Source organism: Heterodontus francisci, chromosome 7, assembly GCF_036365525.1.
Source record: "Heterodontus francisci isolate sHetFra1 chromosome 7, sHetFra1.hap1, whole genome shotgun sequence".
Taxonomy (NCBI): Eukaryota; Metazoa; Chordata; class Chondrichthyes; order Heterodontiformes; family Heterodontidae; genus Heterodontus; species Heterodontus francisci.
Window position 1 is genome coordinate 123,462,209 of NC_090377.1, and position 14,868 is coordinate 123,477,076.

Here is a 14,868-nt window from a genome sequence, read left to right on the forward strand (position 1 = left end):
GAATCTGCTATTCTCATTTACACCTCCTCTAGACATTTCTTTCTTTAGTTGTCCCATTACTGTCTTATTTTACCTTGCACCATCATCCCTTTCATCATTTAATCACTCCTGTCTTCCATCCTATCATAGCCCTTCCCGTTGGTTCTTCTCCCCCCCCCCCCCCCACCCCCCCGGCTTTCTTAAAAATTGTTACATCTCTAAGTACTCCTAGTTCTGACGAAAAGTCATCGACCTGAAACATTAGCTCTGCTTCTGTTTCCACAGAAGCTGTCGGATCTATTGAGTCACGCCGCCACCTTCACAAGGACAATTAAGGATGGCCAATAAATGCTGGCCTTGCCAGCGATGCTCACATCCCATGAAGCAATAAAAAAAAAGTATTTCCAACATCCGCAGTACTTTGCTCTTGATGGATTTTTGTTAGGGAAGGGTACTAATGGATATGGAATCAAGGTGTGTCGAGGGAGTTAAGATACAGATCAACCATGATCATGTTGAATAGCGAAACAGGCTTGAGGGGCATCCAGGTTTTTGAATAGTCTATTCCTGTTGCTATCAGACAAGTTAAGGTAGAATCTTAAGTGATTACCCAACAATAATATGGAGGCTTGGAATTATGTTACCTTAGTCTTATACCCTCCCGAGGATGGTCACATCCTTGCTGAGGTGCGGTGACCAGAAATGGACACAATACTGTAGTTGTGGCCTAACCAGAGCTTTGTGAAGGTTCGGTCTAACTTCCCTGTTTTTCTACTCAGTGCCTCAATTTGTGAAGCCCAGGATGCTTTTCTAATTACTCTCTCTTTAGGGGGAGGCAGTGGCATAGTGGTAATGTCACTGGACTTGTAATCTGGAGGCCCAGGCTAATGCTCTGTGGATATGGGTTTGAATCCCACCATGGCAGATGGTGAAATTTGAACTCCATTAATAAAACTGGAAGTAAAAGCTAGCATGGTGACCATGAAACCATTGTCGATTGTTGTAAAAGCCCATCTGGTTCACTAATGTCCTTTAGGGAAGGAAATCCACTGTCCTTACCTGGTCTGGCCTACATGTGGCTCCAGACCCCTGTGGTTGACTCGTAAATGCCCTCTGAAATGGCAAGCCACTCAGTTGTATCAAATCGCTACAAACTCAAAGAAAAGGAATGAAACCGACGGACCACCTGGCATCGACCTCAGCATCGGCCTTCTCTGTCACTGGGTCAAAATCCTGGAAGTCCTCCCTAACAGCACTGTTGGTGTACCTAGACCCCAAGGACTGCAAGGGTTCAAGAAGGCAGCTCACCACCACCTTCTCAAGGGCAAGTAGGGATGGGCTATAAATGCTGGCCTGGCCAGTGACACTAACATCCCATGAACGGATATGAAAAAGAAATTCTACTGAATAGTCGACGAAAGGATAACACATACTGTATAGATTAAAAATATACATTTTGTTGAAGGAGTTTAAGCTTTATTTAGGTGCAAAATCCATTATTTTTAGATATTAATAAAAGATAGTATTCATCTTGAATTGGTTTTAATCCCAGTTTTCTTTCATCCTTTTATTGAAGGTGGTTACTGTGACTGGAATATAGTTTTGCATGTGCTAGGTGCCTGCTTGTACCTCTCATAAAATGGGCATTTTCACATTTTTAACCCAATGTTAGTCAACAGGCTGTTCACCTGGAAAGGGTTTCACGGCCACGCCCAATTCTGTCAGATGATTGCAAGATAAAAATGGATAAGGAAGGCCATCCAGCTCATCTTAGTTCATCCATCCCTATGATCCACTTATCATAACATTCTATTGTTTAGTTATTGAATTTTCACCTCCACTACTCTAGGTGGAAGTCTGTTTCATGTATTGATCTCTCTTTGTGCGTGGAATTTCCTGATGGCAGACCTGGATTTTCCTATTACTGTTTTAAATTTATCTCCTCTTACCCTATTCACAATTTAGTTTGAAGCAGTGTTCCAGGTTACTCTTTTTCATACCATTTCTTTTATTTAAATTATTTGTTCACTGGATTATGGATGATGGTGCCCTGAGCCTTGGCACCTACTTGGAATCCTCCTTCCTTTTGCCCTGCCTCCAAGACCTTGCTCTAAAAGCATGAATTGGAGATTAGGAGTACACTCTCCCTATCGTGCCCTTCTTCAACAGCACCTTCCAAATCCACAACTCTATCACCTAGAAGGACAATGGCAATAGATGTATTGAAACACCATAACTTCCAAGTTCCCCTCCAAGTCGCACACCATCCTGACTTGGACATATATTGCCATTCTTCCATCATCGTTGGGCGGCACAGTGGCGCAGTGGTTAGCACCGCAGCCTCACAGCTCCAGCGACCCAGGTTCAGTTCTGGGTACTGCCTCTGCGGAGTTTGCACATTCTCCCTGTGACTGCGTGGGTTTCCGCCGGGCGCTCTGGTTTCCTCCCACAGCCAAAGACTTGTAGGTTGATAGGTAAATTGGCAATTGTAAATTGCCCCTAGTGTAGTTAGCTGGTAGGAGAATGGTGGGGATGTGATAGGGAATATGGGATTAATGTAGGATTAGTATAAATGGGTGGTTGTTGGTCGGTACAGACTCGGTGGGCCGAAGGGCCTGTTTCAGTGCTGTATCTCTTTAAAAAAAAAAAATCCTGGGACGCCCTACCTTATAGTACTGTAGGGCCACCTTCACCACATGGTCTGCAACGGTTCAAAAAGAAGGCCCGTTGCCATCTTCTTCAGGGCAACTAGGATGGGCAATAAATGACAGCCTAGGCCAGTGATGCACGTGTTCACAGAATGAATTAAAAAAACATCAGCAAGCCTACAATTCATTACATAGTAAAATCCCATCCGAATATCAGTCAAAGACATTTTTCAAAAATAAAAGTTGAATATGAAGCTACCATGCACATATTTACTCAGAACATATCACTTTCAAAGAGTACTAACTAAATTCCTAACAGCTACCAAAACATATCAATTATGTACTGCAGTTGCATTATAAGTAAAACGGTACCAGTGGGGTAGGTGTGCAGCTGCTCCAAGGCTTGCATGTGCCATTCTATTATTGTTATAGCATCATAGAATGATGCAGCACAGGAGGCCATTCAGCCCATTGTGCCTGTGCCAGCTCTTTGAAGAAACTATGTTTAGTCTAACTCCCTGCTCTTAGCCGAATTAGAACATATAGAAACAAGAATTGGCCATTTGGTCCCTCGGCATTTCCACCATTCAATTTAATCATGGCTGATCTGTACCTCAGCCTCATTTACCCACCTTGGTTCCAGATGCCTTAATACTCTTACCCAACAATCTCAGTTTTGAAATTTTCAATGACCTCAGCAGGTTTTTGTGGAGGAAAGTTCCAGATTTCCACTACCCTTTGTGTAAAATAATGGTTCTTGGCATCACCCCTGAACAGCCTAGTTCTAATTTTAAGGTTATGCCTCCTTATTCTGGATTTCCACACCAGAAGAAATATCTCCTTTCTTTATGCAGAGCGTGGTTAGAATGTGGAACCAGCTACCGCATGAAGTGGTTGAGGCAAATCGCCTGGATGCATTTAAGGGAAGCAAAATAAATACATGAGGAAGAAAGGAATGAAAAGACATATTTATAGGGTTAGATGAAGTAGGGCGGTGGAGGTTCATATGGAGCATAAAAACACCTCAAGTGAATCACTCCTTAATCTTTTTGCTGATGTCATGGCTGAAACCAATAGCCAGAGTGTTGTATGCAGTTTACATGCTCAGTGAAGGATTCAGATATGGTCACTTCTAAAACTTGACACCATCTCTATCTATGCATTAATTTTTTTTTAAAACTGCAAACCCTGTTTGGAGTTTTTGTTTTCCTTTGAATGCATCCTTCTGGATTAGGCACTGAGTTCTGAGTACATATATTTTGAGATGTTTGTGTGCTTTCTTTGAGTCTATTTTGGGCATTGTAAATTTCAACCTTCTTACTGATACCACTGAAGAATTTTGTTGAAGACAACTGTCCCTGATAAAGTTTGAAGAACTGTAATTTCATAAATGAATATTTGAACTGAATCAAAGGACGGTAAAGGCATGAGAAAGAAAGTAAAACTGTGTCGAGTTGTTCATAAAACACTTTGGTAATTTATTTAAGATGACGTTGAAATCGTAGTTGATAGCATTTTGGAGTTTTGATAAATAATAGAATCTAAGGTTCCATGTAATCCACCACCACCTCCTTCACTCCACTCAGTTCTTAAAATATAGGCCGGGTATCGCATCTCAGTCAAAAAGAAAGATTTACATTTCTGTAGCACCTTTTATGACTTAAGAATTTACAAAGTATTTAAAAATCATTGTAATATATGAAAATTGATGTATGCTACTGAAAGAGAAAGAAGGAACATGCATTTCTATAATGCCTTTCATAAAGTCAGGACATCCCAAAGCAATTTACTTTGAATGAAGCCAATGAAGTACTTTGTGAATTGTAGTCACTGTTATAATGTAGGAACTGCGACAGCCAATTTGCGAACAGCAAGCTCCCACAAACAGCAATGTGATAATGACCAGGTAGTCTGTATTTTCGTGATGCTGATTGAGGTATACATATTGGCTAGGACATTAGGAGAGCTTCCCTGTTGTTCTTTAAAATAATAACATGGTATCTTTTGCACCTGAGAGGGAAGACAGGGCCTCGGTTTAACATATCAGTGGAAAGCTGGCACCTCTGACAGCGCAGCATTTCCTCAGTACTGCACTGAGTGTCAGCCTAGATATTGTACTCAGGTTTCTAGAGTGGGTATTTTCTGACTCATAAATAGGATAACTGGAAGACAATTAATTATCCTCCTCATCATTGGTTTCAGATGGAAAAATATTGTGCGGAAGTTTCCTCTCAATATGTGTCAGGTGGGGAATGATGCAAATGATGGAAAAACCAGGAAAGAGTGGAAAATACACTTTAAAAAAAATAAAATGGCTATGCACTGATGAATTATTTTTTACACATTTTCTTTTATCTACTGCAACAGATTCTGAAGACAGCTCCCAGTCAGGCCGTGAGACCCCAGGCAGCGAATCTGCATTGCAGGGGACCCCGGAGCTTGAGGACGTGGAGAGCTCAGATGGCAAGACAAAGAAAGAGAAAAAGAAGAAAGAGAAACAAAAGAAGGTGAAAAGAAAAGGAAAGGAAAAAGACAAAGAGAAGAAGAAGGAAAATGATAGTCAAGAAAAGAAAGCGAAGAAGAAAGGATTCGGAGCAATGCTTAGGTATTTAATGGAATTTTCCAAAGCACAAATTAATCTTATTTTATACGTTTTATAGTGTGACTTATTCTATTCAGAGTTGATATCAGGAAGCACGTCTTCACACAAACAGTAGTGCAAATTTGGACCTGTCTCCTCCAAGATGCTATTGAGGCTGGGGCTCTATTGAAAATTTTAAAACTTAGATTTATAGAATTTTGTTAGACAGGTATCAAGGGATATGAACCAAGGTGTGTAGATGATAAGATAAAGAAGCTTGATCTAATTGAATAGGGGAACAGGCTTAAGGGACTGAATATCCTGCTCCAGTTCCTATGTTCCATATGTTCTAATGTCCAGCTACTCCTAAGGAATGAGCAGGAGCTTTTCTAGTAAGATTCTGACACAAGGTTAGAATTGGCACATGTTTGATAATGATATCATAATTGATCTGCTCGGCAGCAAAAGGTTTTGCAGGTATAAAAAATTCTTGTGCTTCAGATGCTCATTGATGATTAACATCCCACTTTTGCATTTTGTGCTCGGATGCCTTTTGATTTGAGTGTCCATGAAGCTGATTGATGCTGGTAACTCAGAATTTTGTGCAAGTTTCTCCAAACTGGCTGTTAAAAAAATCTTTCTCAAGTTCACACAGAATCTCTGCCAGTTTAACGGGCAGTGAGGCCACCCTTTGTGTTTTTTTTTTAAATCTTGGGTGTGAGCTATTTTCAACCTGTTGCGAGTGAATATGTTGCATTTTGCCTTGGAAGTTACGCTGGGAAGGGAGAAATTAATGAGTTCCCATTCAACAGCAATATGCATTTATAAAGCACCTTTACCTGAGTAAAATATTGCAAGATGCTTCACAGAAATGTAGCTGAAAAATAATTGACACAGAGCCACATAAGGGGATATTAGGACATGCGACCAAAAGCTTGGTCAAAGATGTAGGTTTTAAGCAGCATCTTAAAGGAGGAGAAAGAGGCGGAGAGGTTTCAGGAGGGAATTCCCGAGCTTAGGGCTGAGGCAACGGAAGGCACTGCTGCCAATAGTGGGGATGAAGGAAATCGAGGATGCACAAGAGGCCAGAATTGGAGCATTGCAGAGAGCTGAGAGGGCTGTAGGGTTGGAAGAAGTTACAGAGATAAGGAGGGACAAAGCCATGATAGGATTTTTTAACAAGGATGAGAATTTTAAATTTAAGGCATTGCTGGACTGAGAGCCAATGTCAGTCAGTGAGAAGGTGATGGACTCAGAATACAAATAATAGAGTTTTGGATGAGCTGACGTTTCCTGGTTTATTATCCAATGACCCGTGTTGGAAAATGCTTGCCTGTGATCCCCTCAATGTGAATATCCATGAAGGAGAGCTCCTTGAATGAGATACTAGGAGGTTGCCCATGCCTGTGGACTTCATTTCAGCATAAATCACCATCTTCAGGAGAGAAGGGAGGAAAATGAAGCTGGAGGGAGGTAATGGGCAGATTAAGAAATCTTCAAAATGGCCACTTAGGCAGATCAAATTTTAGATAAATACTTATTTGGTCATATTTGCTCCTTTCACTCCTCATGAGCCTAGATTTCCCAGTGGTGCTACAAAATCAGGCCTTGGTCAAGCAGGCAGTGGGAAATGAGAACATCCATTACACGGGATCTCCGCCCACTTTAGCACCAGTCCCAGTTTGTAATGGCCAGGTGCAGTTAAAATCTGTTTTTTGTTCCTGCTTGTTTTTTGCTGTTGCCAATTTCTTATCATGCATGCGCTGAGGGACTGACATTTACCCCACCCCTCTTCAGGTGGTTCACTTCAGTTGGTAATTCCCCAGTAATTCTCCTCTACCCTTGTTTCTTGGAGGAAGAAGAAGCAACCAAGTAACTGAAGAATACAATACCAGAGTATACAGTTAGCAGCACTCCTTTCTCCATATGAGTGTATAACTGTGCCTCCAAAAGCTTTGCTTTCCAAAAGAAGCCATCATAGAGTTACCACACATGCTGCACACAGACCAACTCCAACACAGGATCTGAAAGAAATAACTTGTTTTTATATAGCAGCTTTCATTACCCCAGGACATGCCAAAGTCCTTTACAGCCAGTAAAGCATTTTTGAGGTAACACAATTTTTTATAATGTAGAAAATGCGGCAGCCAATTTCTGCATAGCAAGGTCCCGCAGACAGCAGTGTAATAATGACCTGATGATTTGTTTTTTATTGATGGTGGTTGAGGGATAAATACTGGCCAGGACAACTGGATCATCTTCCCTGCTCTTCTTTACGTCCACCTGAGAGAGCAGGCGGGGCCTCGGTTTAACTTCTTATCTGAAAGATAGGACCTCTTACAGTGCAATAAGCCCCAGTACTACACTATGAGTGTCAGTCTGGATACCTTACACTGGCTGGAAAGCATTTTGGAACAAACTGAAGTGATGAAAGGTGCTATATAAATGCAAGTCTTTATTTATTTCACTCTCTCCCTCCCGTGGCTAATGGCACATGTTCTGAAATGGCATGGCTGGATGCACTGGTGCTTGTTTCTGATACTTTGGCCACATCTACAGGAGGAAGAGTAATGGGAATAGGTTGCTGAGGACCAGAGTTCAGATTTCACTTTCAGTGGAAGGAGTCACACAGGGGGTTTCGGGATGTAGTTGGATGATAGCTAAGGTGGGTGTGTGTTTTTGGGCTTTTCTAACCTCCTTACCCAAGAGTTTTTCCAACTTTTTAGATTTTTTTAGATTTAGATATACAGCACTGAAACAGGCCCTTCGGCCCACCGAGTCTGTGCCGACCATTAACCACCCATTTATACTAATCCTACAGTAATCCCATATTCCTACCACATCCTCACCTGTCCCTATATTCCCCTACCACCTGCCTATACTAGGGGCAATTTATAATGGCCAATTTACCTATCAACCTGCAAGTCTTTTGGCTGTGGGAGGAAACCGGAGCACCCGGAGGAAACCCACGCAGACACAGGGAGAACTTGCAAACTCCACACAGGCAGTACCCAGAATTGAACCCGGGTCGCTGGAGCTGTGAGGCTGCGGTGCTAACCACTGCGCCACTGTGCCGCCCTACTTTGTATTTTAATTACTGTCATGTGTGAGTTCTAACCTCCCAAACCTTCAAGTGTGCCGATCCTTGTCTTGAGATCTAGGTGTACTGTCAGTTACATAACCGAGTAAATGAACAACAAACCCTGCTTAATAATTGGGATAGACCTGGTGCGCATGCCTGAGTCTAACTGGCTGTTAAACTGTGGAAGGAGTTTAAAAGAGACATTTGCGAAAGCTTGGACAATAATAACATGAGTTTTGTTGCAGTGGGATATAGCAGAATAGGAGTGAAGAGGAATAGAGCTTCATGACAAATCTGCAGACCGCATCTGTTCCCCAGCCTCATTTGCAGCACCCTGTATGGCCTTCTTCCCCAGGGGTTGACTAGTTTCTGTCTTGTAAATAGTGACATCTGTCAGTGTTCACATGCATCCTTTCTCGCGCTCTCTATCTTTAGTCTGTGCACTTTCTGCAGATCTCTCTTAAGTGTGCTTTCTCTCTCATGCACTTTCTATAGCTCTCTTTCTCTCTACAGTTTGTGTTCTCTCTAGCTCGCTTGCTCTCCCTCTCCCCATCTCCAGCATATTTTCACTCTCACCTGCCATCTGGAGCTTGCCCTAAATATTTTCATTAAGTTGACGATTCTTCAAACTGTTGGCAGAATCACTTCACTTCACATCGGATGGGTGCAATTGTACTCCTTCCTACTTCTACTCGAGATTTCACCTGAGTAGAAATCTAGGTTGCCATGAATATTGTAACTAACACAGGTTTATCTTTATTCTTTGCCAGAAGAGCAGAAGGAGTTTTTCTATATATTGTAGTCAGCCCATGCTCTGTCTGACCTGGCAATACTTGATTCTGATGCCACAGTCCCAATTATAAACTACCTCGTCCAGTGGGAATGGAGTGAGTTCAGGTCAGACGTATGTTTTACACCCTGCCCGATTTTACACTCCAAATTGAATCATTGGAAGGGTGCAAAATGGGTGCCTAGCCTCTCCTCTGGGCTGGTTAGATTAAAATTGGAGTTTCTATACCTCAAATGAAAAGCGCGCTGTTTTACTTACTCACCCCTCCCTATCTCTGTAACCTCCTCCAGCCCTACATCCCTCCCAGAACCTGGCACTCCTCCAATTCTGGCTTCTTGCGTATCCGTGATTTCCTTTGCTCCACCATTGGTGGCTCTCTCTCCTCTGTTAAGGTGTTCCTTCAAACCTAGCTTTTATTCACTTGTCCTGATATCTCCTTATGTGGCTTGGTGTTAAATTTTTGACTGATTATGCTCCTGTAAAGCACCTTGGGACATTTCACTACATTAAAGGTGCTATATAAATGCAAGTTGTTTTGATAAGCACAAAAAATTTGCCAAAAGTATTATCTTTTAAAATCAACTGAAATGTCGCTTCCACTAGTTTCATTGCAAATGAGCTGTGTGAGTCATGCAGCACACTGAAGTAATAATAACTTGGAATCTGGTGCCTGCGGAACAATTTTCTCATGGCACTACCTGTGGTTTTGTCTATTTTATGAATAAAGTTCTCTAAATAGTTTAGCCTTTAGGTAAAGCTTTCTCAGACTGAAATAGTTTTGAACTTCACCCTGTGATTTCCATAAATGGCTTCTTTGCTGTTCTGTTCACTGACTTACTAACTTCTTCACCACCCAAAACAAAACGCACCAACATTTTTTAGGAATTACTACCTCTAATGTTCATCCAAACTCTGCTGGCGGTACCCTTGTGGGGAATGTGACGGCCTATTTGAAATGTCGAAACCATTACAGTGCAGGAGGAGTGGGAGACACAGGAAGAGATGCCAAGAGTTCTGTTGAAACATTCTCTTCAAGTAAAATCCAGAAGTGACAGAGATCATATAGTGCTTCCCCAAAGCTTGTCCGTACCTATAGCATTCGCCTTTGTAAGCATTGCCTTCTCCGTGGCATGCAGCTCTTGAATGGCTGAGGGAGGACTTTGCACAGCCAGCCATTTATGAATGTTATGATGCTATTTTTCACTTTTCTTTTTGTGTATATGGCAAAATGTTTCCAATGCTCTTAAAACTTCCAGCTTTCAAATTGAATCATAAAATCATAGAACATTTATGATGCAGATGGAGGCCATTCGGTCCCAAGCGTGCCCATGCTGGTCGACAAAGAGCTACCCAGCCTAATCCCACCTTCCTGCACTAGGTCCATTGCCCTGCAGGTCAAGTACATTTTAAATGTAATGAGAGTTTCGGCCTCTACTACCCTTTCACACAGTGAGTTCCAGGTCCCTTCTACCCTCTGGGTGAAAAAAATGTTTCCTCATTTTCCCCTCTAATCCTTCTACCAATTACTTTAAATCTATGCCCCCTAGTTTTTGACCCCTCTGCTAAAGTAAATAGGTTTGCTGTATCTAGGTCTCTCATAATTTTATGCACCTCAATTAAATCATCCCTCAGCCTCCTCTGTTTCAAGAAAAACAACTCCAGTCTATTCAACTTTTTCGCATAGTGAAAATTTTCCAGTCCTGGCAACATCCTCATAACTCTCCTCTGCTTGGCTCACGGCTTTCATTTAAATATGAAGCAAATATTGGTCACCTTGCAGGTTTAATTTTGGTATTTATAGAACCATGCAGCACTGCAGTAGTTAGCTTGGCCCATCATGCCCATGTTGGCTCTTTAGCAGAGGTGCCAATTAATCCGACTCTGCTGCTGTTTTCCCCATAACCCTGCAAATTTTTCATTTTTCAGTGCATGTCTAATTCCCTTTTGAAAGTTTCTATCGAATTTACTTCCAACTCACTTTCAGGCAGCACATTCCAGATCATTATAACTCACTGAGTGAACAATTTCTCCTCGTCTCCCCCAGTTATTTTGCCAGTTATCTTAAATTTGTGCCCTCTGGTTATCGACCCTCCTACCAGGAGAAACAGTTTCTCCTATCTATTCCATCAGAACTCCTCATATTCTTTCATTTGTTTTTAAAAACGGCCTTACAGACTGGAATGGGTTATTTGGATGTTGACATGTTGAGTTCTGCAGCTTGCTGGTTAAACTGCAGTGCTGACTAGTGAAAACATACACTTTTATTTTGTTAACCCATTGCTGTTAAAGTCGAATGTCTTGAGCACTTTCTATGAAACACCAACCAAGTTTCATCAGGTTTCAGAATGTTGATAGTATAAATTATGAGTACATATGTTGTCTACATTCCGGGAAATGACCGAACTCTGCAGACTTGTCTGAAGAAGCATCATTACATAAATGGGTAAGGCTTTCAACTGGAAAGTTACTTATTCATTTAAAAAAACTGTCCTGAATAGTGCAAGAAAATTTAGGTTGACGCTCCAGTGCAGTACTGAGGGAGTCCTGCGCTGTCAGGGGTGTATCTTTCAGATAAGAAGTTAAAACGAGGCCCAGTCTGTCCTCTCAGGTGGACATAAAACATCCCATGGCATAATTTTGATTATGAGCAGTGGCACCCTCCCTGGTGTCCTGGCCAATACTTATCCCTCAACCAATATCACTAAGATAGATGGTCTGATCATTATCTCATTGCTGTTTGTGGGACCTTGCTGTGCACAAATTGGCTGCCATGTTTCCTACATTGTAACAGTGACGACACTTCAAAAATGCTTCATTGGCTGTGAAGTGTTTCAAGATGTCCTGAGGCCATAAAGGGTGCTAAGAGAAATGCAAGCCTTTCTTTACTGCACTGGAGCGTGAGCCTAGGTTCTGGAGTGGGCATTGAACCCACAATCTCTTGACTCAGAGGCTAAATTGCTACCCACTGAGCCACGGCTGTAACTGGTATTACAAGAAGATGCTAAAACTCGACAAGTGATACTTTCTTGAGGAAAAAGTGCCGGCTTTATTTTTTCTCAAATCAAGCAATTTAACAGGGAACGGAAAGAATTCACTCAGAACAGGCTTTGTGAGGCCAGCCTTTCTCACACATTACCAGTCAATCCATGACGACCTTAATGAGGCAATAATCTATCTGGTCATACCGATAAATGGCTGTGTCAGGTTGAGGCAATAACTGCTGGTCGTTATGCTAATTACAGTCATCTTATGATGACTTTTATAGCTTTTACCCTGTTCTGTAAGTAATTACAGTAAAACCGAATCCTTTTTATTAAAATACAAGAGTGGCGCATGGAATTTGAAACGTGATAGTGAATGGAGAAATGATGCAAGTAGAGGTGGCACAAAAATAGACAATAAGAAACCTTTGAAATATATACAAGTTAAAATGATGGCAAGTCAATGAAAGAAAAAGAAAAAGCTTGCATTTCTATAGCGCCTTTCAAAATCTCAGGATGTCCCAAAGCGCTTTGCAGCCAATGGTGGACTTTTTGAATTGCAGCACAGTTGTAATGTTGGAAACACAACAGCCAATTTGTGCACAGCAAGGTCCCACAAACAGCAATGAACTAATGACTAGATAATCTGTTTTTAGTGATTTTTGATTGAGGGATAAATATTGACCAGACACCAAGGAGCACTCCCCTGCTCTTCTTCAAAATAGTAGGATCTTTTCCGTCCATCTGAGAGGAAAGATGGGGCCTTAGCGTCTCATCAGAAAGACAGCACCTCTGACACTACAGCACTCTTTCAGTACTGAAGTGTCAGCCTAGATTATGTGCTCCAGTGTCTGGAGTGGGACTTGACCCAGATGAGAATGCTACCCACTGAGCCACAGCTTGCATTTCACCACTGAATGGCAGAGCATAGAATCATTCCTAGGACAATGAAAATTCCCAGTTATGGCCAAGGCAGTCCAGGATTAACCAGTGAAATTACTGTGCTCAAATTGCCTTGCCACACCCCACCCCAGGAAATCTCATAAACTTCCTAGAAGCTTCAGGAGGCTTTTCAGCCCCTCCAGCCATTCAGTTAGATCATGGCTGATCTGTATCTGTGTTCCATCTACCCACTTTGGTTACATAACCCTTAATACCCTTACCTAACAGAAATCCAGTTTTGAAATTTTCGATTGATTTCCCCAACCTCAACAGCTTTTTCGGGGAGAGAATTCCAGACAGGCAAGAGGCCTAACAATTGCTTGGGTAGCCACTGATTCTCAATGGCAGCATTAATGCGGAGGGCGGAACCTGAGAACAGGGGACAATAATTTCAAAGTGGATCTAATGAGTGCAAACATTTTATTCAGAATTTTTTTTCCCATTCTGTTATGTGCATGGAGGTGACCTCATCTGCCCAGTGGGGCAAGCTAGACTCCTTGTTCCTCCATTCAAACAGCCTCTCGTCCTAGATTGGCATTGACCTCATGGATCATACGCTGTGACCACAATCCTGATCTGAGGGCGAAAAGTGGGTTTGAACATGAGAGGTATCCAACTGGCTGATACAGAACCTTACTCAAGGATGTTAAGTACTCAGGAGGCACCCGTATCCCACGTTTAGCACATTGGGTACTGAAGGTCGATATTAACATAGACTCAGCACCACATACAAACACACCTGAGGCTACTTAAACCTTCCAAAGTCATTTTTAAAAGAGCCAGGCGAGCCATCCTTTAATCAAGGCATTGCTACCTCTGTGCTCCAGTCTTTCAGGTCAGGTAGAGTGACTGACAGGATATTAAGTCTGTTGCATCAGCTCCTTCACCACACATTGCCACATTATGGGTCTCAGTGCAGGTGAACGGGAATGCACAGCAGCACAATTTCCCCATCCCGCACATGTTGAAAATACTGCTTTGTGATTAGCAAGGAGAGTAGCACTCTACTTCTAATTCATGGTAAAAAATGTTTTCTCTCTCAAAATTTCTGATTCTGTGACCTCCAGTGACAAATTGAAGCAGACTGCTTTTAAGAGGGAGAGGTAATTAATGGGAAGGACATTTCTTTAAAGAGATAGTAGATGGACAGTTCTATGCCCATAATTTCCGAACTAGGAATAGTTTCTGATTTTCTTAGAAAATTTCCTTTAGACACTGTAAAGAAAGTTATGGATAAAACGTTTGCATTAGTTAAATATTAAAAATTAAATCCATTTTGAAATTACTTATATGGCTGTGAGGGTGTAAGAAGTGTTTACTCAAGATTCTCACTGACTTGATGAACCAGCTGGTCTTTTCCTGCTTGTCATTTTCATATGTTCGTACATTTGGGTATGTAACATATTTGTAGATTGTAACTGATTGTAATGTGGCGTTGCTGTTTTCATTTTTTAAAAATGGAGTCTTGGATTAGGATTCACTGGGGTAGGGCATTTGGTAGCGATGACAATTTGAAAGATTATTCCAAAGATTATTTAGAAAAACATAATATGAGGAGAATTATTTTTATGTAGCGAGTTGTCACAATCTGGAATATACTGCCTGAAAGGATGGTAAGAACAGAAGCAATCGTAACTTTCAAAAGAGAATTGAAGATATGCTCAAAAAGGAAAAATTTACAGGGCGTTGCAAAAGAGCAGCGGAGTAGGACTAATAGGATAGCTCTTTCATAGAACCAGGGCAGGCATGATGGGTGAAATGGCCTGCTTTTGTGCTGTAAGATTCTATGAGACCAGAGACTGAGATCTATACGAGTCTTATGTCCAAGTGAAGACATGTGAGCCCTTCCCTTGGGTGGTTTCCCT

The 14,868-nt window shown here is 41.7% G+C and overlaps 1 protein-coding gene across 6 annotated transcripts in view; it reads left to right on the top strand.

The window, feature by feature from the left end:
• The window catches only part of LOC137372300 (partitioning defective 3 homolog B-like), a 1,025,472-nt gene that overhangs the window by 597,971 nt on the left and 412,633 nt on the right, over window positions 1–14,868 (top strand). For all 6 annotated transcript variants that reach the window (XR_010975414.1, XM_068036099.1, XM_068036101.1 and 3 more), the window contains one exon: window positions 4,995–5,232. Coding sequence is in view for 5 of the 6 variants with exons in the window: in XM_068036099.1 (XP_067892200.1) it covers window positions 4,995–5,232 (238 nt within the window). In the remaining variant the exon portion in view is untranslated. The remainder of the gene's footprint in view (window positions 1–4,994; window positions 5,233–14,868) is intronic.